The sequence below is a fragment of the Pogona vitticeps genome, chromosome 6 (assembly GCF_051106095.1).
Source record: "Pogona vitticeps strain Pit_001003342236 chromosome 6, PviZW2.1, whole genome shotgun sequence".
Lineage (NCBI taxonomy): Eukaryota > Metazoa > Chordata > Lepidosauria > Squamata > Agamidae > Pogona > Pogona vitticeps.
This window is the reverse complement of record NC_135788.1, coordinates 75,408,481-75,435,493: the sequence shown is the minus strand read 5'-3', so window position 1 is coordinate 75,435,493 and position 27,013 is coordinate 75,408,481. Positions and strand designations below refer to the sequence as shown.

The following is a 27,013-nucleotide window of genomic DNA, read 5'->3' as shown; positions in this document are numbered from 1 at the left end:
GGAAGGGATTCCCCTCCCCATCCTCCGGAGCTGTGCTGAAATGCCAGCTTCAGCGTCGGCTTCGGGAGGGGAGGGAGAAGGGATTCCCCATCCTCCAGAGCTGTGCTGAAATGCCGGCTTCAGCGTTGGCTTCGGGAGGGGAGGGGAAAGGGATTCCCCCCTCCGGAGCTGTGCTGAAATGCCGGCTTCAGCGTCGGCTTCGGGAGGAGAGGGGGAAGGGATTCCCCCCTTCCGGAGCTGTGCTGAAATGCCGGCTTCAGCGTCGGTTTCGGGAGGGGAGGGGGAAGGGATTCCCCCCCCCTCCGGAGCTGTGCTGAAATGCCGACTTCAGCATCGGCTTCGGAAGGGGAGGGGGAAGGGATTCCCCCCCTCCGGAGCTGTGCTGAAATGCCGGCTTCGGCTTCCCCCAGCTGACCGGCGGCGAGGGTAGAGGGGATGAGGGGGTGGCTGGGGGAAAGCCGGGAGGCAGGGCAAGGCCCGGGTGTTCCGCCGGCCCTCCGGGCGGCGCGGTGGCGGAGACGGGAGTGAGGGGTGCTTCGGGGAGAGCTGGGAGACAGGGCAAGGGCCGGGTGTTCCGGCGGCGGCGGCGGAGACGGGGGTGAGGGGTCCTTCGGAGAGAGCCGGGAGGCAGGGCAAGGCCCGGGTGTTCCGGCAGCCCTCCTCCCGGCGGCCCGGCGGCGAAAACGGGGGTGAGGGGTGCTTCGGGGAGAGCCGGGAGGCAGGGCAAGGCCCGGGTGTTCCGGCGGCCCTCCTCCCGCCGGCGGCAGCAGAGACGGGGTGAGGGGTGCTTCGGAGAGAGCCGGGAGGCAGGGCAAGGCCCGGGTGTTCCGGCGGCCTTCCTCCCGAGCCCTCGCTCGCCCGCTGCCCAAGGACGCCTGGTGTCTCCCAGGCTGGCTGGCTGGCTGGTTGGCAGTGCTTTGCTATGATCGGTTCCCTGCTTGGGGAACTGATCATGGCAAAGCAATGCTTTTTTAACAGCTGATGGGCAGTTCCAAAATGGGCACCGCGGTTTTCTGGACGGATTCCTCGCTTACCGAGGCGGCGAAAATGGCCGCCCCTATGGAGGATCTTTGCTGAACGGTGAGTTTTTGCCCCATACTAACGCATTAAATAGGATTTAATGCGTTTCTATGGGGTTTTTTGTTCCATTTAGCGACGATTTCACATAGTGACGTTAATCCTGGAACGGATTAACGTCGCTATGCGGGGCACCACTGTAATGTCACATCTGTACCTTATCAAGGTAAATACACTACAATAGACAACTTCTGCATTTCTTTTACCTTCAGGATTAAAGCAAACAACAAGCAAACTGGAATATGTAAAATACACTCACAGCACTCAAACACATTCAAGAGATCTTACCTTTGTTTACTTGTATCTGTACAAGTCTCCATGCCACTCTGAGCAATTTGTCCAACTGCTTACTGTTCAACTTGCAACTTTCTTGAAGAGTCTCTGTCACAAAGGTTCTAATCATATCTAGCCAGTGAGAATCCATCTGAAGTGTTGAAGCGCTTGCCAGTGAAACCATTATTTCACACAAGGTTAAATTCAATACAAGAGGGTCAATACTGTTTGAAGATGGCACGTAACACTTGCTGCTAAAAAGTGACACAGAGAATAGTAATACTTTAAGCAAATTCAAATCAAACTCAAACTCTTTCACAATTGTAACAGGGCCCCTCATAAAGCTTGCAACACTGTTTTTCAAGATTTCAAGTGCTGTAAAGTACTGAAGACTCAATGTACCTCAAATAAAATTCACAATGCATTCCCAGCATCAATCTGCAAAACTGGAACCATTATATTTAAGGGAGCTGTGGAAAACTGCAAGGACCATATCAGTTTCACAAATGCTCCCTGCTCAGAATGATGTGTTCTGTTATTACACCGCACAACCATGAAACCTAGAGTGACAAGTTTCATTACTGACAATCTCATTTCAATAAAACACAGCCACGATTATCAGGTTCATAGCCCTTAAATTTCCAAAAAAGTCTTGAACAGGCATGAACAATATCTGGTGATGCCCACTATGTTAGACATCTTTTTAAACATGGTTGGCAAATTTTTGAAGGAAAGGTTAAACTGCAATCATCCATGAGAGTTTAATAGATTTCCATGTTCAGCTTCAATGGGCAAGATCCTGTTGGTGTAAATTTCCATGGTGGAAGCCAGTAAAATGTAATTTAATTTAGTTTAGGTAAGATCTGGCAGCAATATTCTGTAATTAATGGCTTCCCCTCCCTGTCACAAGCCTTCCCCAGGGCAAAAGGTAGGCCTGCAGAGTGCCAGATACTAAAATGGGGGGATAGGAAGCTTTTAGTTACAGTACTTAATCCCCAGTCATCACGTTGTGCCGCTTCAATTTACACCAACAGGATTTTAGGCAACATCTCTTTGAAAATGGAAAGTCCTAGGGGCAAAGATGATGCACCATTTTCACACCATGTGTATGAGCTTTTAGACACACATTTATAGAGTACAAACAGAGCCTCTTAGACCTCTATAACCACTAGCCAACAATTTCATAATCATGCTCCTATTTTAAAAAGCTATTTGTCTGAATAAATAGATGATAATCCATAAAAATTCACACTAAATAATCTGTTAGGTTTCAAGGTGCCACAATATTTTTTGTTATAAATTCATTTATTGGTAACTTCTCAGTTTAATTATCCTCCTCAAACAGTTCAGAAGTTAAATACACACAAATTTTAAGCAGACATTATATACACTCATTCCGAATACTTAAAAACAGAAATTAAAAAACACTGCTGAAACAGATTGATTGGCACTGTACTTATATGAATGCTAACTCATGCTACTTAGCCAGGTATCCTACCATTTCATAGATAGCAAGGATGTACCTTGAGAACAATGTGATGGGGAGAGCAAAAACTGCCTCCTTAGGAGCTAGGTATGTGGCTTTATTTGCTATGACTCCTGGATCTACATCCCCAGATTTTCTTACGTAAGATCTGCTACGAATATATACACTTACACACTTGAATGACAACATATCATAAGTTTGTCACACTCTTTTTCAAACAAATTTAGTCATACCTTTTCAGGGAATCTTTCTTTCTATGCTTAATTGTTTCTTGGAAAGTATAAGGAAAATGACACATGAAATGGCGCCTGAAATCAGTCAGGTAATTTGCTCGAAGCCATACTTCCTATTGAGGAAATTGACATTAAGGGTCACATAAACCAAGATAATAATTTTCTCTAATCAATAACTTTATGAAAGGAAAAAGTTCCAAATTAGAGCTTTTCCATGTACAGTACTATTCCATGGAAAGGTTACAAGAACAGCTATACTACAAATTCTGTAGTCTGCTGAAAGCAGATGGCAGCCTTTAGCATTACCTAACCCTTTGAAATGTAACATTCCATGTGACTTCACAAAGAAGTTACATGTTAACATTTATCAATTTATCAATAGCTTCCAAGGAGAATTACTGTATAACGTTTTACAGGTTTGAGGTAATGTATTCTCCCTCATTCATATAAACTATGTTCTATAGTCTTCAAGAAAAAAATGATTATATTGCCAAAACATGTTACTTTACAGCTAGATAGACATTTCTATAATTAAAATTGTCAGATTTAATATTCTAGGACATGAGACAGTATTTAATATCTTCTCCTTCTGTGATCCCATACACAAAAACAAAGGATGTATACAGTGGAGCCTCGCATTGCGACGTTAATTCGTTCCGCAAAAATCGCTGCAGAACAAAAACGTCACAATGCGAAATAAAAAAGCCCATAGAAACACATTAAAACCTGATTAATGTGTTCCTATGGACTTAAAACTCACCGTTCAGCGAAGATCCTCCATAGCGCGGCCATTTTCGGAGGCTGTAGAGCGAGGAATCCGTCCCAGAAAACAGCGGGTGGCCATTTTGTTTACCCGGCGGCCATTTTGAAACCGCCGATCAGCAGTTTTAAAATCGTCGCTTTGCGATGCTCGGTTCCCGAAGCAGGGAACCGATCATCGCAAAGCGAAATTCCCCAATAGGGAACATCGCAAAGTGATCGCAAAAAATGTGTCGCAAAGCTATTTCATCGCAAAACGAAGTGATCGCTATGTGAGGCACCAATGTATCTTCCAGATACATGATGCCACTACTTGAAATTCATTTGTGATGTAAGAATTTTAAAGATCTACCAAAGTAGTTAATATGAAGGTTACTTGTGCATTCTTACTCATCTTACTGAATGGAAAGAGGAAAAAATGAAAAGAGGAAAAAAGAATAATTTACTCATACTCCTTTAGAAATTATAGCTTCTTACCAGTTCATGTGGATCTTCCATTTGCTTTGCAAGCTTCCACAACAGGTGGATAATACTAAGTACCTGCTCCATAACTTGCTGAGATCCAGGTTCCAGAAGATTTCCAATAATGGGAGCTGTAAGTTGTGCAGGGGACGCTTCAATCCAACAATCAAGCAACAATGGAATTATTATTTGAATAAATCTTTTTAGATTGTCAGTGGATGACAGGCCTTGTTCAACACTGTTGGACATACTAATCAGAGACCTGAAAACAGAGATAAAAAGGTGCTTTTTAAAAAGTACTTTTCAGAGATCAATGTCAAACATACTGTAAGTAAGCGTACAACCCTACTCACAATGCCCTGGGAATAACTGCCAGTGACCACAGTGGGACATACTTCTAAAGAAATATGTATGATGAGTATAACTTTTTATTATGGTCAATGACAAATACAAAAAGTACATGCCCTAAAGTACAATAGTAGCACATACCAGCACAGAACTGAAATAATGCTAATAATTGCACAAAACACAGCCATTACATCGATAAACTGGGAGTTGTGGCACGAAAGGATTTTCAAAACATAAAATTCACCTGACTTCCCTCAAATGTTTTGAAGAACAGGTGTAATAAAACAAGGCAACACCACAATAAAAGGAGAAATATAATGCGTCCAACAGTTTATGCTTCTCCTTTCACAAGGACACATACGCTCCTAATGTTACCTCCTTTTCAAACGTGCAAAAAGTTGGACATTAAATCAAATTGAAGTAGATTTGAGCATGAAAATAAAAAATCAGCCAGATAACAAAAAGAAAAAACTACTTTCAAATACATATGGTTTATTATCTGTTCTGTAATCTCCTATTAATTGTGCATATATGCTTGATTTTCATACCATTAAAGACCAACCTAGTGGTTCGAAAGCATGCAAATGCAAGTAGATAAATAGGGACCACTTCAGTGGGAAGGTAACAGCGTTCCGTGTCTAAGTCGCACTGGCCATGTGACCGTGGAAGATTGTCTTTGGACAAATGCTGGCTCTATGGCTTGGAAACGGGGATGCGCACCGTCCCCTAGAGTCGAACACGACTGGACAAAAATTGTCAAGGCGAACCTTTACCTTTACCTAAAGACCAAAACTTCAGTTTTTACAATAGCTTTTAATCTCAGAACAGCTAAAAGTCTGTTAAAGCAATAAGTAACAATTATCCACAAGAGCCACTCTAAACTCAAAGACAGTAACACTGCATAATCAACAAACATAACAGAGGACTGAAAGCAGGCAATTTGAGAGACTGGAATCAACTAACTTTTAACCAAAAAATTAATGGCTAAAATCCTATTGTATTGTCCCAGCATAAAGTTATACCTACGGAATTTCACAGCAAGTTACACCTGGCCAATCTACATATCTGACTGCACAACTACACCCATGGAACTAACACCTGGATATGATTTCCAGCTAAGTTTAAATCTTGCCACAGCTTGTACAAGACCAAGTAACAATAGTTATGCAATCCAATTCTGACCTACATAAAAACTAGACAATGCTAAAAGTAATTAAGATAGTTAAAAATTTGACAAATACCATTATTTAATCACACTAAAAGTAAAGAAAAGGTCAGAAAGGAATCCTGCCCAATTCCAAAACCCATATATTTTTACACTGGTACAAGATAAGTCCCCTTCATAGATTGCTGCCCCTTTACAGATTGCTGCCTTGTCATGGCGAAGGGGCTTGAGTAACTCAGAGAAGCTATGGGCTCTGCTTTACAGGGACATCCAAGACGGACAGGTCATAGTAGAGAATTCTAACTAAACACAATCCACCTGGAGCAGGAACTGGCAAGCTACTCCAGTATCTTTGCCAAGAAAACCCCATGAACAGAAACAAAAAGCTAAAAGATATGACACTGGAAGATGAGCCCCTCAGATCGGAAGGCGTCCAACATGCTACTGAGGAAGAGCAGAGGACAAGGACAAGTCGCTCCAGAGCTAATGAAGTGTTTGGGCCAAAGCCAAAAGGACGCTCAGCTGTGAAAGTGCCTGGAAGTGAAAGGAAAGTCTGATGCTGTAAAGAAGAATACTGCATAGGAACCTGGAATGTAAGATCTATGAACCTATCAACACTGACATTCTCGGCATCAAGTGAACTAAAATGGATGGGAATGGGTGAATTTAATTCAGATGATTACCTTATCTGCTATTGTGGGCAAGAATCCCGTAGAAGAAATGGAGTAGTCCTCATAGTCAACAAAAGAGTAGGAAAAGCTCTACTGGGATACAATCTCAAAAATAATAGAATGATTTCAATACAAATCCAAGGCAGACCCTTCAACATCACAATAATCCAAGGTTATGCACCAACCATCCATGCTGAAGAGGCTGAAATTGACCAATTCTATGAAGACTTACAACACCTTCTAGAACTGACACCAAATAAAGATGTTCTTATTCTAGGGGACTGGAATGCTAAAGTAGGGAGTCAAGAGATAAAAGGAACAACAGGTAAGTTTGGCCTTGGAGATCAAAACAAAGCAGGGAAAAGGTTAACAGAGTTTTGTCAAGAGAACAAGCTGGTCATCACGAACACTCTTTTCCAACAACGCAAGAGGCAACTCTACACATGGACATCGCCAGATGGGCATTACCGAAATCAGATTGATTATGTTCTCCGCAGCCAAAGATGGAGAAGCTCTATACAGTCAGCAAAAACAAGACCTGGAGCTGACTGTGGCTCTGATCATCAGCTTCTTATAGCAAAATTCAAAATTAAACTGAAGAAAGTAAGAAAAACCACTGGGCTACTCAGGTATAATCTAAACCAAATCCCTTATGAATACACAAGTGGTATGATCACATGCAGTTACCAGAGTGCTGATTGCGATACTGATCACTCCCTGGTGTGTAGTAGAGTAAAACTGCAAACAAAGAGACTGTATCACACAAAAAAGGAAGGAAGACCACATATTGGCATCAGAGAACAGATTATTCAAAAATAGAGTTTTTCTGTTATTTTCTGGGGATGGTAATGTGGCATTTAGCCTAAAAATCCATAAATTCTCTTTGTTTTTAATGATATTTCAATTCCAATCTCAAATTAGATAGACAGTGCTATCCTAAATTAAAGTACCTAGCCACTCACGCATACATCTAATCTTCCAAAAGACCAACCTCCCTATGAAGTGCTAAGCCTCAATGGTTGAATTCCTATTCCATAAGTTACACTACAGAAGGATATGATGCTATCAGCCTTATGTAGCATAGCTACGAGAACAGGATCTCAGTCAGTGAACCTAAAATCTGAAAAGAAATGTAACAAACTATCACAATTAACTTCTATACATTACTTTGTTTAGCCGCAAATACATACTCTGCTTCACATGAATGTCAAAAGTTGAACCTTGAGATTGTTTGTAGGCAGAGTTTCTTACCTCAGCCTGAATGAGGAATCAGTTCTCATATGCACACCACCATTTTCATACATCTGGATGGGTTTTCGGCCATTTGCATGTTCCTGCCAGATAACATGTAAAGCGCTCCTCTGAACTTCGGGACTGTCATTTTGTACATGTAGTCCTTCACTGTCAGTTTCTAATTCACTAGTTCCTTCCACCAACACTTGGAGGAACTTTCGGAGCCTGATAAGTACGTTCAGCCTCCACTGTTGGGAAGTTACTCTACGATTAGGATTAACAGACAACATCCAGCACATTTTCTCTTTGTTTTTCAATTGTTTTGATAGTTGCTGATGAGAAATAAGCTCCACAAAATTATTCAGCAGTACACTACTGCGATCCATCAGGAGAGCAGGGTATTCTGCCAACAAAATATCAAGTACCTTTAATGAATCTTCCTGAATTCCTTCATTGATGTGAGTCATGGCACTGGAGAGATGGGCACTTATTAAAGGGAAAAATGGAGAAATATGCTCTGCTCTTATTTTTGGAGCTAAGAACTGGAGCAGGAAGACTGCTGCTGAACGCACACTAGAATCCTTGTCTGTAAATACAGCTGCCAGCTCACTCAGTATATTTGAAAGGTGTGCATCAATTACATATGGATATTGGGACAGCAGATCTCTGAGTCCAAAAAGTGCATTCTGTTTAACTCCTGCACTATAGTGGTTCATTTGTGAAAGCAAATCCTAGAAGAAGAAGAAAACACTATCTGTTATTTGTTGTTTTGATCTTCCTTTGCATCACAATTTTCTAAAACTAATCTATTGATATACATTTCACATTGATATACATTTTTGTATTCTTAGTTTTAGCGTCCAACCATTTAGAGATCAATTAAAATTATTTTTCTGTTCAATCTTTTAAGCTTATGTATAATCAAGGACAATAATGAAAAATCATTACTAAGAGTGTAGCTAAAATAAAGCCACAGAAGTTAGGGAATAAACAGCCAATTCCTAAGCAGAACCATAATAAGGTCAAGTGAGTTCCTAAAATTATAAAAGGAAATTACCAGAGTATCTTAATACTGTAAAACAAACACTGGAAGCAAAGGAGGCCAAGCAGGAAAAAATTGTACCAGTGGACAGACAATGACAGCAAAAGCTGAAAAAAAATGGGTTAAAGCCACCAGACATGGAAGAATAAATAAAACTTTATTTGTTTGCAAATGATAACAAAATAGGGAGAATGCCTTCATACAATGTGAGGAAATGAGGTGGGCCTTTGATCAAAATATCACTAGTCTTTAAGTTATTGTTACAACAAGATTCAGTAGACCAATGATGAACTTCTGAAAACCTACAAATCAAAGTTTATGCAAATGAGATGGCAACATCAACTTAAATTTGGGCTGAGGAAATTCTATGACAGTATTTTGACTCAGTGATTTTCCACAGATAATAAAGAATAATAAACCACAATAACAGTAAAAGTTTGCAATTTTATATACCTTTATGTTAAGTTTTCTGTTATTTGTTGGAAGCGTTCTATCCTGTTTAAGCTGTTCAGGAAGATGTATGGATCTTGTTTTAAAGTTGGTATCAGTTGCATTTTCTAGCTTGGGCTTCTTTTTCCCAACTTTTAGCTTCACCTTATGAAAATCTTCTTGATGTTTTCTCTTCTTTGTCATTTTGAATCCCTGTTTTAAAAAAGGGGATGGTGAATAAATAAGAAAAAGTTAATCACATGCAACCAGAATGCGCAAAAAAGAGAATCTCTCAGACACTGGCCAGAGTCCTACTGGTGTTCATGTACAGTTTGTGTAGCTTGTCACAATTATTTGAAAATGTGTCATGTCTTTTCAGTCTTGTGCCTGGTCACATACCTGACTGCACAACAAAGATATGCCTGAGAATTAGCTGCAACAAGGTACACAAACCTTACACAAACACCAATACAATTCCAGCCAACATTTTTAAAATAAAAAACAGTATCCTCATTTATTCAAAAGCTCTATGTTGAAACATATTCCCTTCATATTTCAAATACATCTCAAAAGCAGTCATAAGTATATTACTTTTTTAAAAAATTCCCTGCCCATCTAGTGCCATGCCAATACTCTAGGTGGCTTACACAGATAATGAATATAGTTTTAATCAACATGGTTCTATAAATTTAGAGTCTACAGTGCAGCAGTGAGTATTAGAAGACATGCTGTAAATTCCTACTTACAACCAACTTTGAAGAGATTTCAGCTCAGCAATAACCTAGCATTTGCACAACTTCACGGGGGGGGGGGGAGAGAGCATGCCATTGACTTTTGCTACTTTGTGTAGGTGATGCCATCATTCATGGAAAAAACATCAAGGCCACACTTGAAATTTAATTTAAAACATATATTATGCTGAAGAAGGAAAAATACATTTTATTTTTTAAAAACAGGCGTCTGTAAAATCTACTGCAGCTGTTCTTGTATCCAGCTTCCACACCTCGAGGCGTATAAGCACATAAGAGTAAAAACGTAATAAAACTAAAACGCTCACTGAAATTATGATGTGCTACATTATTGTCAAATTGCAACAGAGTCACAAACTACATACATGATTTTAAGCAAAGAGACAGGAGAAACAATTAAATTAAATTTCACAAAGTGGTAAGGTGTAGTTGAAGACACACTAAATCATTTAAAAAGAATTAGATTCCAAGCATCACACACCGCTGTTTTTTAAGACTGAGGAAAATATAATGAAGTGTCCAGTGTTCTATTCAGAAAAGAGCTCGTTATAATTCTGATCAATGCAAAAAGTAGACACACTTTTGCACTGTCTGTAAACTTTATAAGGTTGATTTATCTAGGTTAAGCGTATATAAAAAGTTCCGCAAAATCAGAGCAATATAAAACACATTACGAACCCCCTTGGTATACACCAATAGAGCATATATAAGTTTTGGGGGGGGAAATGACGCCACCATCAGGTGTACGAGTTCATCAAAATGGGCAAGATTTTAAATAACAATAGTAGCCATTTGAGATATATTGAGAGAAACCGAAAAATCTTAAGTCTTATCCCGAGAAGTGGACCCTATTTTCCTCACAACGAAGCACTAAACACAGCTCTAAGCAGTCAGTTACTGGCGCAAAAGGCGTAACTGTTCCAGTTTTGAAGCCCTACCCTTTAAAAAGGAAGAAACCTCCCTCCTCCTGCCCTTCAAGCACTAAGAAGGTCCCACACACGGTTGGTGGGAAACATTAAAACTAGCGCCCCGCCCTCAAGAGAGAGAGAGCCCAAAGGCGGACTGACTCCCTTGGGACTCCCAGCGGAGCCACAGGAGGGGAGCGAAGAGGCGGCGCCAACGCGTCTCAGAGGCTGAAAAGCAGCCCGGCCCTGACGAGCGCCCAGCCGACGCCCCTCCTCGGGACCTCCCCAAACGCTCGAGCGTCGCCCAAGCCCCTCGAGAGAGAGAGACTCACAATTAGTCAACTCTGGCGGATAGTCACGCGCCCGACTCTCCAACAAACGAAACCACCCACGAGGCAGCAACTCCTTCCGGGAGCGTGCCCTTTTTTCCTTTCACGAATTCCGGAAAACTATCACCTCTCGGCCTATCAGGAGCGAGACGCGAGAGAGCACGTGACTCTATTGATTGCGGGAACGGCACAGCCCCCCCCTCCCTCGTTCCTTTTCATCCTCGTTTGGTGAGGAGTTAGCCCGACACCGAAGGAAGGACAGCGCGCACGTCGCCCCCCGCCGCCTCCTCGAACCGCGCGCGCCACCTACAGGCTGAGAAACTGAATAACACCACAGCGCTTGGCAGGCACGCAGCGGCACCAAGATTGGGAGTTCGGGGAAGGAATGGGATGGTTGCCTTCAAATGCCTACGCCGGGAAAAGAGTAGGCGGCGTGCAATAAGGGGCCCGATGCACTCGAGCCTCTGAGGAGAACTTTAACAAGACCTGACTACAACGGAGGGCCCAGTGCAAATTATGAACACATGATAGGCCGCATAGTGTACTCTGTACAATATTTGGTTTCACATTCTACCAATAGGCAGGGGGTGAGAAAGTTATAAAATGCGTAATAGCAATATTCGGCAACAAGACATCCTGTATTTGCAAATAAAATTGGATGTTACTTAAACAATAAGACACACTCTCAAGTTTACACGCTTAAAAAGTTGGTAAAGGAAAACTATACATAAAGCAAATAACAATTTCATACAGGTAATTTTATTTGCAAATACAACTTTGCTGAATTTTGCCATGCAGTTTGTCATACATAAATGTGTTTATTAATAAACGGTTGAGACTAATGATTCAACACATTTTTAATTGTTGCAGCTACATTGTGGACAATCACTTTCATCAATCAGAGCAACAAACTATATGCATTCAAGAACTTGCATGTATGCCAAATAGTATTATGAATTTGCTATTTACACAGCATGGTTAGTGAATAAATGGCAGACCTCTTAGAAGCAAATTTATACATGTATCAGAAAGACAAAATGAACACTTTCTTCTTTTAAAAGATGAACATATAATACTATTCAGAGGAGAAAAGAGGCAAGCAATATTGGAATGAGAAGACTTTTTACATTGTATCCCTAATGTATTTAACAATAGATATCTACAGTTAGTTTAAAAACAATAATATTGATAGAAATTGCTTTTCTTCATCTTGTGCTGCTGCTCTTCTTTGGTTTCAAGTTCCCACTCTCTGTTAGGATCTTTAGTACATTTTCAACATCCATTCCTTGATTTAAGAGAGAGAAAAAGAGAACCAAGTTAAGATTCATCCAAACACTAAATAAAATTTTCAAGTTTCAAACAATTTATACCTTATTTCAATACTATAATTAATATTAGCAGTTAATGGAAGCCTGATAGGAGGGAAAGAACATGGAAGAACATGCAAGGAGACCTGTATATTATGCACCTCATAATTGTGCCAAGTCATCTATTAAAAAAAAAACACACAAAACCTCATGAAAATGAGTCTATTTTTTTTAAAATAATACTGCTTATAAATTATAAGCATTATAAATTACACAATCTTGAAATAATTCCAAAACTTGGGAAAAAATTATGATTTATCATCGAAAGCTCGCTACTTGTTTTTTCTTTTAGTTTTTTAGTTTTATATTCTTAATGGTCAATTAAAGGTATCACCTACTCCTGCACTAATTTCAAAACTTAGTTAACAAAAGCCCTCACTTCCAGTATGCTGGAATGATAATTTTAATATAATCCTTGATCAGGGTTCAAGTTGTGGAGGGCACCTGAGAAGAAAGGCTTGGGGAGGAACAAAATTCTACAAATAAACTCTGGTCCTTTGGTTTTGATTAAGGAATGGGCTGCTTTATCGCTGCACCATAGTACCCTTACTAAGAAAGTAAGGGATTTCGATTCAGACTTAGCTCAATCAACTTCAGTGACTAGCCTTCTACTGCATCTCCTATTTTTCATAAAGTAGGAAGTGGGGGCAAGAGAGAACACACCAATGTGTAGAAAACCAATTACCACTAAATGAGGGATTTGATGCAGCAACTCTGTATAAGGTGGCAGCAACTTCATCAAATTCCATATTTCTTATGCTGCTGAAAAATTCTGCAATTATATCATTCTCAGATGTTGATGGTCCAGAAGTAGTAGCCATGGGTGCATATGACTGATTTTGAGAGGAAGAGTTTTTGTCTGATACTGGATTCAATATATGTTGCTCAGAAGAGGGAGGAATTCCAACATGAGAGGAGAGTTGTTTGCTAGGTACATCCACAAATGTGGACACAGAGGTCCCAAGTTTATGTTTTCTTGCACTGTCATCTGCATTCTGCGACACTGCTTTCCGCTTATTTGATGGATGAAAATTCAGCTTTGTTCCCTTATTTTTACTGGTGTACCGAATAGGAGGCTGCTTTTCAGAAAAACCTGCAGGAGAAGAAAAAAATCAGAAAAACCTGAGGGAGAAAAGATAACTCGATAATCCTAGGTTAATTTTTGAGACCTGTATTCTATTGCAGTTATTATTTTATTATATTACTGGACATTTTGTTATGGTTTATATAATTTGATTCACCTAAGCCACCAGGATCCAGTCTTCGGTGGCCTTCCTGTTTTTGTTTGTCTTTGCTATTATCTATGCATTTTTTATTATTTTAGTTTGTATATTTTGCTTAATTATGTAAACTACCCCAAGTATTGTTTCACTAAGTTGGGTGGTCTAGAAGCTTAATAAATAAATAAAATAAATAATTTCATTCCACAAGGATACAATAAGATACATACTAGAGAAAGTTAGCGTATCTATCCAATTCTATTTTCCTACGTGTTCCTATTTAATGAAGTGTGCTGTGTTCCCATGTAAGGAAAAAACAAAATAGTCCATGTCCCCTTCGAAAACAAATTATGTATTCAAAGCACGTGTTGAAGGTCAAATGCTTTTATCCACCAAGTATAGTGTATGTGCTTTCTCATATAGCTTTTAAAAAGCATAATGATTTAAAGATCACACATTGGCTGAAATTTTGCTGTCACAACTTACATGACATACAACTGATGACATCAGCAGTAGCAATTTTTCAGAAAATAAACATCTTCAAAATTTCTGGAATAATCATCTCAGTGGTGGCAATGTTCAGTAATCAAAGACTTCCCCCTCTCATCCTGCAGCTTCCATGGCTTCCTGGTGGTGAAAGGGATTACACTGGAGCCTTGGAAGCTTCACAAGTTGAATATATTTAATTTTTGAAAAATCACTGCTGATTCCGTCAGCCTTACACAATATAATGTATAGTGGATTTCAGCCACTGTGTTGGCAATCAGGACTGTCTGTAAAGGGGGGGGGGTTAATGGTCCTCAGTGAGTACTTGAATTATTATTTGTGCAATAGAAATGATCCGTGTCTTATTCCTCTGTGTTAGGTTAAAACTACTGTCCAAGTTTTGACTTTAAGCGCTACCCTCAAGCAGGTCATAGGTGGTAGGGAATATGAATTGCAAGTTTTCCTGATACGGTGTGCTTCCATTGCCTCCTGAGACCCTACTTCAAGCTGGCGAAAAACATGAAAATATTTCTACTATTCCAGACTAATGAATCCCTTGCCTCCAATTTCTTTCACCAAACTGTTACATCTACTACTTGACAAACATGTCTTGTTTAAATAATGACACTGCCCTCTGCTAGCACAATCCTTGTCCATGGCTAGCAGCCAGATGCTACCTCTGGTCTGCTTCGTTTTTGTTATGCAAGACCTACTGAGAGCGAAAGGATGAAAGAAATTAAATGCAAACTATGTACTTTTGACTTTTACTTCAACACTTACTGACCACTGTAATGGTAAGGTAAGAAATTTACTAAATCAGCTTTTGTATCCATCGTCAAAATAATGCTTCTGCCACCAAAAAATCTTGTCCTTGATAGGACTACTTTTAATAAGTCCTCCAAATATAATGGCACAGTATCTGCAAGTGCCTAAATACAGAAGGGCTTTTTTCCTGTGCACAACCTGATGTGCCTTCAGCAGAACTTCAGAATAATTTCATTACACACTCATATATGCTCATGTGGTGACATTACTGAAATGCTTGCCCATGTATTCCTGTTTTGCTCTTTTTACAGGGATGCTGGGTTGCTCATCGGATTTTTTATATCTATTCTTGTGGACTGAGATAAACAAGTGATGGTACAGTCTGCAAAAATTAGCAGCAACAATTTAAATAAGGTGAAATGTGATTTCAAAACTAATTCTCTGCAGACTTTCCTGTTTAATTTTTCAGAGAATGAATGTATACTTAATGATCATGTATTTATCTTCTTTATTTTAGAATGTTGGTTTTACATCACAGTAAGTGTTTTATGTCATAGCTGCAAAAGCACATGGGTAATGCAAATAAAGAATACCCTATTCTATTCTTTCTTAGCCAATCACCATCCCCTCAGTTTCCCGGCTGTTGTCTCAGCTCCAGTAAAACTCTTACCACGGTTAGGTTTGCCAACGTTCAAGAAAGTTCTCTTTGTCTGCTCTAAGTGACCACATCTTTCTTTCCTAGTCAACTCAGAAGTGTTCTAAAAACAATTATTGAATAAAACATGCAGGTTACTTAAGTAAATACATGAACAAAGTAAATAATTCAAATTGCATACAGTAAGCAGATTCTTAACTTCTTCACAAGTAAATAACTCAAATTTCATAGCATATACAATAAACAGGTATTCTTAACTTATCTATGAAAACCCCTTTCCATTCACAAAGTATAAAAAGATGTGTCAAAACATTCCCAGTTTTTTTAGTCTACTGGACCTATTTGGAATTTTGAGAAAGTCTTATGAGTGCCACTACAAAATAGTCGCAAGGGGATGGGATGTTCTTTCACAATGTTTGCCTCACCCTGTATTTCACACATATAAGGACCTGTAGTTCACTGCTAAAGAGGAAGCTAGTGTTTTTAAGTGGTTAGGATTTGGGTGACAAGGTTTCAAATTCCCACTTCACCATGAAACATAGTGGGTGACCCTGGGTCAAGTCACAGTCTTTCAGACTAAGCTATATGGCAAGTCAATTGTAACAGTAAGAAAAAGAAGATTCTGTTCTGTAATAAGGTAAAGGGTTTTTTAAAACTTTCCTCAGTCTTGCGTCTAAGACTGATAAATTTATTGCATTTTGAAGTTGGAATTCCTAGTTTGAAAACCCCCTATCTGATTCTTTCACATTATTATGCTTAGAAAACAAATGACCAATCCCAGGCCAGACTGAACTGGTCCAAAAAACTTCACAGGTTTAGCTTCCAAATAAAATAAAAGATGAGTAATCCTGAAGATGACAAAAGCTTCTTTGTCAAAAGCTTCATCTTTCATTGTTTTATTAAAGTTTTTACTTGGAAGCTAAACCTGTGAGGTTTTTTGGACCAATTCAGTCTATTTAGTCTGGAATTGGTCATCTTTTTCTATGATGCTCCAAGAAAGCAGAAAGGTTTTCGTTATTATGCTTCTTAATGGTTCCAGAAATTATAAATAGGGATGAGACTTTCAAGAAAAACAAACTACCAATTCTGTAATCTGGCAGGCCAAATTATGGAATGAGCAGCTGTCAAACAGTAGGAAGTAAAACAGTCCTTTTACCACACCATTCCTGTGCTGCTTCTATGTGCCCTCTGTCAAGTCCCCTGTTGCACATCTGTGAGCCATGAGAACGAGTGATTTAGAGCAGTGGTTCTTAACCTTGGGTCACTCAGGTGTTTTTGGACTGCAACTCCCAGAAGCCTTCACCACCGGCTGTGCTGGCTGGGGTTTCCATTGTGAAAGGTTAAGAACCACTGATTTAGAGAGATGCACCAAGATGCTTTGCAGAGGTTGCAAAAAAGCATCATAGGAAGAAGCATGGAAATCAGAAGGCTGCTTTAACTTTTGATGTCTGATTGCTCCCCAGCCCATCATTTGCTCGGGGGGGGGGGGTGGTTCTGCAAAATTATGAGACAAAAGAGTTCATTTTTCCTTAAAGTCCCATCCTTAATTATAAAGAAGCAGAAGAACTGGCTCAGGAAACACAGGTATTTTATGTTATCTGTTTTTTTAATGCAAAATAAGAAACTTTCCCCTGCAATCAGAGGCATGACCCACCTCTATAAGAAGAGCTTTCACATTGCACCACAGATATACTGTGCTACTACAATTTTCACAATGAAATGCCAAGCTTTCTTTGACACAAAAGCTGTCTCTCCTTTCTACATTTTATAACATCCCAAATTGCTGCACAATTTCAGGGCCATTTTCCATCTCTTTCCACTCTACATCTCCTCTCATGCAACCCATCTCATGAAACCTACCGTATTTCCCTGAAAACAAAGGGTCTTATATTAATTTTTGCTCCAAAAACACATTGGGGCTTATTTTCAGGGGATGTTCTATTTTATTTTTTCATGTACTGTACAACAATTTACATTTATTCAAATGCAGTCATGTCATCTTATGGTTGCTGTACAATGGTGGAGGGTGGGGTTTCATTTTAACTGGGGCTTATTTTTGGAGTAGGGCTTATATTATGAGCATCCTGAAAAATCATACTAGGGCTTTTTTTCAGGTTAGGCCTTATTTTTGCGGAAAGAGGGTACTATGCTTGAAAATACCTAGGCATCAGAACACTTCACTGGGGGATATTACTATTAACTTCATTTCCATCTCATTCAGAGAAACCCATGGTAGAGTGTATTAAAGTGCCTCTTCCTCAAAATGTCTACTCGTCCTACCCAAACCTCATATGCAGGGATGTTACAGGTGGCCACCCCAAGGGAGGCACAGAAATCAACAACTTGAAACTGGACCTTCTCTGTGGTGGCCACATCATTTGAATGGATGGATGGATGGATGGATGGATGGATGGATGGATGGATGGATGGATGGATTCTTTCCACATTTTATCTTGACAACAGCAATATATGGTAGGTGAAGCTACAAAATAATGACTGGCTCTAGGCCACCCAGCACACTTCTCAGCTGAATGGGGCAAGAATCTACTTAGTTTTTTATTCAGATTCCAAGCTTTACCAACCAAGACCTGGTGCAATAGACATATGAATTAAAGATTTTAGTACAGGGATTTGTTTTCATAACTGAATGTATTCTTCCAGTCTTTCCACAAAGAAATCCAATTCTAGTTATCCCAAGCATCCTTAATTTCAGCAAATGGAGGGAGCCATTTTGTTGCTATTGCTTAATAACTGGAACTCAGATCACCCAGTGCATATCTTACCAGTAGATTCATCTCTGCCTTCCACCCACTACTACTACTACAAGCATTGATGTCAAGAATATTAAGTTCTAATTGGTAACACTGGATTGGACCATGATTTAAAACAGTGGTTCCCCTTGACATTTAGTCCAGTCATGTCCGACTCTAGGCCGCAGTGCTCATCCCCGTTTCCAAGCCATAGAGCCAGCGTCTGTCCAAAGACAGTTTCCGTGGTCACGTGGCCTGTGCGACTAGACATGGAATGCCGTTACCTTCCCACTGTGGTGATACCTATTTATCTACTTGCATTTTTACATGCTTTCGAACTGCTAGGTTGGCAGGAGTTGGGACAAGCATGGATTCGATCTTATGACTGCTGGTCTTCCGACCTTGCAGCACAGAGAGTTCTACGGTTTAACTCACAGCACCACCGCATCCCTTAAACAGTAAGATCCTATCAAAACAGGGACTCTACATTGTATTTTCTTCCATCTTGACTATAAAATACAGCCACTGCCACTTTTAATGGACAACATTCAGCAGTTACACAACACCAACCAAGCAGCAGAAATATAAGAGAGAAAGTTACTTTTCTTTCTAAAACCTTCTGGCGATATGCCACCAATGAACTTGTAAGCTTCTGCGTAACTGTCAGTATAAATGTAGCATCATCTTCAGTCACCATTTCAAAGGTTTTCTAGAAGAAAGGCAACATAGCAAAAAAGGTTTTAACAAAACCAAACCAGTTGATAAACATTTAACTTTTCAGAGGCACACTGACATGTTTTATTTTGACAGTCATATGGTGGGGTTTTTTTAAGTCTAAAATTCAAACATTCAAGTACGTTATCATGCAAAAATCCAGCTTAATGGTATTAAATTCATTGAGACCAGACTGGCACAAATGTACATAAAACAATTCCAGTCTTTTTCTTCTCACAACTAACTAACACTTTGACCATTGTTTATAACGAAAATTTGTCACCATGACTTTCAGAGTTGTACTATCACTGCACTAGCATTTCTTCATCCTATAGATGAAGACTGATACAGTTGTTGTCGGATAACTACACTTGCTTATCTTCTTCCTTTTTTAAAATCTTTTTTCTCTGATCTTTCCGATGCTTCCGAAATTTAGATTCAAAACTCCACAGCACAGAAACCTATATTCAATGTTCTAAGTTTCTGTAACTGCTGTATAAATCACTATTATTTACTATTATTCTTTTCCTGTTTTTCTCCCATCTAACTGGGTGGTTCAAGGAATTAGGTATTTGGGTGTAGAGCCAGAGGTTGGGGGTTCAGTTTCCCACTGTTTATTCCAGAAGATGCACCGTGGGCAACTGAACTGGGCCTATATAGCCTTGAGCAAGCTACATAGTCCCAGGTTGCCCACAGAAGAAGGGAATGGCAAACCACTTCCCAGTACTCTCTACACAGTGAACACTGAAAAGGGTCACCATAAGTCAAATGGACTCAATGGCACAGGATTATTATTATCACATTAGTATGTCCAGCCTATGATTGTTTGGCAGCAGCTCTCCAGCTGGCCTTTTCTGGCTTTGTTAGTATGGATGCTTTAAGGAAGACTGAACCACTTTTATGTCCACAAAATGTGCCCTCTCCCACTGAAGTACGGTTTCCTCTTGTTACATTTTTACAGTGATTGAGACTTTTAATTTTAAATATTTACCATTCATCAATGCAAAACATTTCTAGAGCAGATAAAACACAGGTATTTAAATTAAAGGACATATACTCTGCTCTTCAGTTAAGAGCTTTCAGATATATAAAAACATGGCAATTCCTATCCACACACTTACAATATATAATGACACAGCACCACCCCAAAGACAGAAAAGATGGAGAGGAAAAAGTAAAGCTAGAAAACCCCGGCACCAATTCACATTGCTTGGGGCTTTTAGGAGACCAACAATATCTCAGGACCCAGGTTTGGGAAACCACTGATTTTGAAGCAGGTCAAAGAAAGGACGAGTATAATTGATATTTAGATGAAGAATGAAGAAAGCTGAGCTACAGTTTATATTCACAGACCTGACTGGGTTACCATGGTGAAATATAATGCCATGATAGTAGCAGGCTGGAATGATACAGTAACATTTTCTTAAATGTATTTCCTTCATCAAGTTCACTTTTGAAGTATGAGAAACTAAACTCACCATTTTGCAGCCAAAATTTTTCCATTTTATTTTTAGACTTTAAGGAGATACAACCCTATAAGGCATATGAAACATTAAGTCCAATTTTGACACAAAGCAATATTTAAATACCTACCAAGTAGTTTAGTAAATCTTCATTGCTCTGGATTTCTTCTGAATCCGAATCACTCAAGTCTGCAATTGCTAGTTTTTCTGTGTTCTATAAAGCATATGTAATATTTCTCTTTTGAAATATGTGGTGTATACAGTAAAATAACATTGTTTTCTTATTTACAAAGAACTTGGAAAAGCAGTACAATATGAAAAAATGTCATTCATTGCCAAAACGTGGCATTGTATTTTTAGGACACACAGGAGTACAAGTCCATTTTAATTAATAAAATCTGAAGTAATGGAGAGGGCTGCTATTGAAATCTTCCAGTAAATCAAGTGTGTTACCTGACTCTGGTGCTCTTCATTGTCCGGTTTTCTGCCATCAATGTGTTATAAAAAATAAAAACAAAAAGATCTATGAGCAAACATTCAACTGTCCTATGACAAAAAACAGACTGCAAAAGTTATGAAAGTTGTGCATTAATTTCAGAATGTCAGTGTCTAATTTGTTGGGATACTTGAATTAATATGCCAGTTCCCTGAGCTTTTCATACACCTACAGCCTCGTGGCGCAGTGGTTAAAACACTGTACTGCAGCTAAAACTGTGCTCACGACCTGGGGTTCAAATCCCAGGTAACCGGCTCAAGGTTGACTCAGCCTTCCATCCTTCCGAGGTCGGTAAAATGAGTACCCAGCTTGCTGGGGGGGGGGGCAATGTGTAGCCTGTATAATTAAATTGTAAACCACCTGGAGAGTGCTTGTAGCGCTATGGGGGGCGGTATATAAGTCCAATAAATAAATAAATATTTCCCAGAATGTATACATGGTCCCACGCACTCTTTTCAAATCCCTCCTGAACACCAATATTTGCCCTGGATACTTCAGGCCACAAGCACAACAAAAATGAAGCCAAGGGCTGTAGTTTTTAGCACATTCTGTAGCTAACTCAGCTCGACAGACTTAATCATGTCTACACATGCTTAGAATATGCTACATAATTACTAAATCAAATGCAGACCAGCAATCATGTGCTGCAGCCTGGCAGGTATATGGGACAGAACTCTTTGCAAAATAATGAAAATTCAACAGGAAACATAGGACGGTCATGGTATTTTAAAAACTAAAAAAAACAACAACTTTTTTTTGTTTGAAAATTTATTTTTTTCTATTCAAGTGAAGCTAGTTTTCCTATGACAGACCTATCTAATTATTACTCTGGCTGCAGAGCCAGCAATTGTGAGTTTGATTTCCCACCACTGTGCCTCTCAGGAGGCAGGCCCACCTGTGTTGCCTTAGACAAGCTGCACAGTTGCAAAGAAACCTCACCTCAGAAGATAGGAAGGGTAAACCACTCCTGAGTACACTGCACCCAGAAAACTATAGAAAAGGTCACCATAATTCAAATTCTAGTATTTCAGAAGCTTGTTGTTGTTGCTGTTGTTGTTGTTACATCCATTTTCTGCATATTTAACTACATCAGAACAAGGCTGGAACTGAAGAAATACAGCACTTTTGGTGTACAGGGCAATTAAATAAATAGTGAAGGATATCTTCTACTATTTGTGGACCACAGACAGAAGGTTTCACATCATGGAACAATTTATGTAACAACTATCAAATGCAACAGACCTCCAACAGAGAAAGTTTACAATAATACATTTTAGGCAACTAGAATACTCTGAAAAATGCAGACTTGCATGAAGTGCTGAGGCACTTGAATCATTTAAGTCCACATAGAAGCAAAAGTTAGTAAACTGTGAATGCCTCCAGTGTTGGAGCACTGACAACCTCTTGAGATAACCGGTTCCACTGTCGTACTGCTCTAACAGTTATGGAGTTTTTCCTGATATTCAACCAAAATCTGGCTTCCTGTAACTTGAGCCCATTGTTGTGTGCCCTGCACTCGGGGATGATCAAGAACAGATCTTGCCCCTCCTCTTTATGACAGCCTTCCGAGTCTTTGAAAAGTGTTATCATATCTCCCCTCTGTCTTCTTTTCTCACGGCTAAACATGCCCAATTCTTTCAGTCTTTCCTCATGAAGCTTGGTTTCCAGGCCCCTGATCATCCTTGTTGCCCTCCTCTGAACTTGTTCCAATTTGTCAGTATCCTTCTGCAGTCCAAAATTGGGCCCAATACTCAAGATGATGCCTAGGTAAAGGTAAAGGTTCCCCTTAATATTTAGTCCATTCGTGTCCAACTCTAGGGCGCGGTGCTCATCCTTGTCTCCAAGCCATAGAGCCAACATTTGTCCATAGACAGTTTCCGTGGTCACGTGGCCAGCGCAACTAGACATGGAACACCGTTACCTTCCCACCGTGGTGGTACCTATTTACCTACTCACATTTACATGCTTTCAAACTGCTAGGTTGGCAGGAGCTGGGACTAGTGACGGGAGCTCACTCTGTCGCGTGGATTGGATCTTATGACTGCTGGTCTTCCGACCTTGCAGCACAGGGGCTTCTGCAGTTTAACCCACAGCGCCACCACATCCTACCTAGATGATGGATGCCCAATGCCTAACCAATGTCAAATAGAGGGAAAACTAGTACCTTGCAGGATCCAGAGATTATATTTCTGTTAATGCAGCCTAAAATAACATTTGCCTTTTTTGTAGCCACATCACACTCTTGGCTCATATTCAGCTTGTGATCTATAACAACTCCAAGATCCTTCTAGCTCATAGTATTGCTGAGCCAGGCATCCCCCATCTTGTAACTGTGCATTTGGTTTCTTCTTCTGATGTGCAGTACTTTGCATTGATTCCTGTTGAATTTCATTCTGTTGTTTTTGGCCCAGTGCTCAAGCCTATCCAGATCATTTTGAATTTTGTTTCTGTCTTCTTGAGTATTAGCTATTCCAACCTATTTTGTGTCATCTGCAAATTTGATTAGCATTTCCTGCACCCCAATCCAGATCATTAATAAAAATATTGAAGACCATAGGGCCCAGGACTGAGCCCTGGAGTACCTCACCTCCTCCAAGTTGAAGAAGGAACCATTAATCATATGCAGAGTACACATGATTAGGAGTCCTATCTGCATGCCAAATAAAAACTTTACACATACTTTGCAGTGAATATGGAAAGTATATCTCACTTTCAGATGGGGTGGGCAGATGGAAGCAGAGCTTACATAATTGCCACAATTAGAGCTCTCCACACTTTCATAACAGGCCTACATTTGTTTCCACTGTTTTGATTGACCAGGAAGGAGATTTTCACTCTTCTTTCTGAATTGATAGAGGTACCAGCAAACTGAATTGATAAAGGTACCAGCAAACTTGACTTGGGGGAAGTAAGCAGAGACCTCATATATTTCCTAGCCAACACCTATGGATTACTTAAACAACTGCACTTATGCTTTGAAATCTATGGGCCAAATAAACCCCCTGGCCACACACAGATCAACTGAATTCTTGAATTTTCAGCCTTCACAGAGTCATTAAATAACAAAAAGAAATCCATGTCATTTACAGTCATGTGAAAAAGAAAGTACACACATAATAAAAATCATCTGGTCCTTAGCAGGTCTGAGAATTAGGTAAATACAACCTTAGATGAACAACAGCACACAACATGTTATACCATGTCATGATTTATTTTACAAAAATAGAGCCTAAGTGGAGGAACTGTGTGTGAAAAACTAAGTATGACTTTACTGCTTCCATAGGAATTAAGAGGCTAAGCAGCAGCACAAATGATCTTGAGTAATGGATCATCAGCAAGTGTGACCACCTCTATAAAAGCCGAGAGCTGTGCATACATAAATGCCCACAAACCTCAATGAATTGAAGGAATGATGTAAAGAAGAGTGGGCCAAAATTCCTCCACAATGATGTGAGAGACTCATAAAGTTATACAGAAAATGATGGCTTGAAGTTATTGCTGCTAAAGGTGGTTCTACAAACTACTGCATCATAAGGTATATTTAGTTTTTGACATATGGCTTCTCCATTTTGGCTTTATTTTTTTGTTAAATAAATCATGGTATAATACATCATGTGTTATTGTTCATCAGAGGTTGTATTTACCTAATTTTCAGACCTGCTAAGGACCAGATTTTTTTAATGTCCTGATACATAAAACCACAGAATTCAAAGAGGGTGTAATTTATCACATGATTATAGGGTTTTTTTCAGGTAGTTGTCTAAATACATTTTCTAAGATCTGAAAACATACAGAGGTTTGTTGGTTTCGTCAGCCACCTTGGCACTGTCTTCAGACTTTGCATTATCCGCTTCCTTTTTATCCGCTTCCTTCTTATCTCCTTCCTTCTTATCCGCTTCCTTCTTTTTTTCCACACCAGGATCATCTAAAAAACAGATTAAGCTTTTTTTAATAACAGCTCTTCAAAAAGTCTGAAACTCTGTTGGCACTACTTTACATTAAAACTCCAATTTGTCAACAGAAAGAAATGAGAGTGTGTGGCACTCTGGCCCAAGTAGAGTTCTCTGGCTGTGCTATCAGTGATGCATTGTGACAAGTTTGTGCAAGATTTTGGAAATAAAATCATCACATCCTTCATAACTGACCCACAATAAAATTGTAGGAATAAAGATGCACAGAGTACTATCAGATTTAATGCATTAGCTATGTTTCAGACACTGAGGCCTGAGGATGTGGAAAAGACCACTGGCTGGAAGATAGCCCTTTACCCCTCCCCACCCCAATTTACTATGTCAAATAGAGAGTCTATGTCTTGCTGGGTCCAGGATATTGTGAATTCCTCTTTGAGACAGAAAGTAGTATGAATCTATTTAGGACAAGTGGTGATCAGGACACTTCTTGTTATGCAGCTGCTTAAACAAGTATCACTGATCAACTCCAGGCACTCCTTGAGGAAACTGATTTTTTTTTACCCATTGCAATCTAGTATCAATACATTGGATTTGGATTTGGAATAGAAACTCCCTTGGTTGCCCAGTATGACAATCTGTGCCAGTGGCAAGACAGGGCATTGTGACCCTGTTGGTTCTGTTGGGCATCTCAACTGCTTTCAGAACCATCAGTCATTATATTCTTTCGGATATACTGCCCGAGTTGAGTCGTGAGGGCACTAAAATGCAATGGCCCTGTTCCTACTTAGATGGCTGATTCCAGAAAGTGATGCTATGGGATTTCTATACTCTCCTACCTGAAGGAACATTTACTCTCATACCTTCCTACCAAGACTGTGACGTCATCTTCCAAGGCTCTGAGTTGTCCTGCCAAGTAAGTTTTATTTTGCTGCTGGCACAACTTGCAGATCATGGGCTGTATTTATCTTTTTTGTTGCTTGTTTTGTCTTGATTTTTTAATATTCTGCTTAATAATTGCTAATTGCTTTCTGTTTTAATTTCCCTGCTCAAGGCCTAGAGAGCTCTGATTACTAAGCAGTCTAAATAAACAGCAAGTAAAAGGTAGAGTGCAAGCAACTCATGGCAAATCCAAAGAGCTTCTAAACTCTTTAATTCTGAAACAGAATGCTGAAAGAAGTGTTCTCATAAAGGCTTTATAATGGGAAATACCAAATCTGAAGCCTCCCTTTAACGAAACAGGAAATGTTGAATCAAAAATCTGGATTGGACTGTCACTAGATTTGGATCAAAGGGGGTGTCAGTCCTTGTCTTCAGGTAAGCTAGAAATTAGGGCTAATGAGTCATTTTCACGAGTCTTCTCAAGGCAACATGATGAGTTTCCTTAGACTAATGATCCCAGTAACTTCAGGGAAATCTGAACAGCTGTCAGAAAACAAATACCCTGTTTCCCTGAAAATAAGATCTAACCTGAAAATAAGCCCTAGTATGATTTTTCAGGTTGCTTGTAATATAAGGCCTACCCCCAAAAATAAGCCCTAGTTAAGTGAAGCCAGCGTTCCACCATTTACAGCAACCAGAAGATGGTATGACTATATTTGAGTAAATGTACATTGTTCTATATGAAAAAAAATTCTCTGAAAATAAGCCCTAATGTGTTTTTTGGAACAAAAATTAATATAAGACCCTGTCTTATTTTCAGGGAAACATGGTAGCTAAGACCAGAGAAGCCTAGAACAAACAGAAGCAAATTTGCATTGAAACTTTCAATTCCCATTCTGTATGCAGAGCTAAAAATTATATCAAATGACTGAAAGATTTAGACCTTGGACAGAAATCCAAAAGGTGCAAGAAGGCAGCCTTGCCACTGTGGTAAATCCAAAGCTATTTCACTTGGGACTGGGATGTAGCACCAAAGCACCTCTTGCAAGCTCAACAAAATGTAAGTCTACTGAACTTTGAAATACAGTGGTGCCCCACTAGATGATTACCCTGCAAAATGATGAATCCGCATGACTATGAGTTTTT

General features: G+C 39.6%; 2 protein-coding genes across 7 annotated transcripts in view; both read right to left on the bottom strand.

Moving 5' to 3' along the window:
* The window catches only part of TEX10 (testis expressed 10), a 37,796-nt gene extending 26,503 nt beyond the window's left edge, over positions 1 to 11,293 (bottom strand). Inside the window, exons 1-6 of one of the 3 annotated variants that reach the window (XM_020806218.3) lie at positions 11,165 to 11,293; positions 9,203 to 9,391; positions 7,726 to 8,438; positions 4,306 to 4,552; positions 3,070 to 3,182; positions 1,366 to 1,604 (exon numbers count right to left, since the gene is read on the bottom strand). In XM_020806218.3, coding sequence (XP_020661877.3) covers positions 1,366 to 1,604; positions 3,070 to 3,182; positions 4,306 to 4,552; positions 7,726 to 8,438; positions 9,203 to 9,382 — 1,492 coding nt within the window. In that variant the 5' untranslated portion in view covers positions 9,383 to 9,391; positions 11,165 to 11,293. Of the gene's footprint in view, positions 1 to 1,365; positions 1,605 to 3,069; positions 3,183 to 4,305; positions 4,553 to 7,725; positions 8,439 to 9,202; positions 9,392 to 10,865; positions 11,120 to 11,164 lie in introns of those variants that run through there. The other 2 variants (XM_020806223.3, XM_020806219.3) reach the window with 2 other exon arrangements.
* Positions 11,294 to 12,000: 707 nt separating this feature from the next.
* The window catches only part of LOC110085757 (uncharacterized), a 36,890-nt gene continuing 21,877 nt past the window's right edge, over positions 12,001 to 27,013 (bottom strand). For all 4 annotated transcript variants that reach the window (XM_073003902.2, XM_073003903.2, XM_078377606.1 and 1 more), the window contains 7 exons: positions 24,870 to 25,002; positions 21,035 to 21,065; positions 20,712 to 20,795; positions 19,006 to 19,113; positions 15,670 to 15,757; positions 13,214 to 13,621; positions 12,001 to 12,446 (listed from right to left, as the gene is read on the bottom strand). In XM_073003902.2, coding sequence (XP_072860003.2) covers positions 12,367 to 12,446; positions 13,214 to 13,621; positions 15,670 to 15,757; positions 19,006 to 19,113; positions 20,712 to 20,795; positions 21,035 to 21,065; positions 24,870 to 25,002 — 932 coding nt within the window. In that variant the 3' untranslated portion in view covers positions 12,001 to 12,366. The remainder of the gene's footprint in view (positions 12,447 to 13,213; positions 13,622 to 15,669; positions 15,758 to 19,005; positions 19,114 to 20,711; positions 20,796 to 21,034; positions 21,066 to 24,869; positions 25,003 to 27,013) is intronic.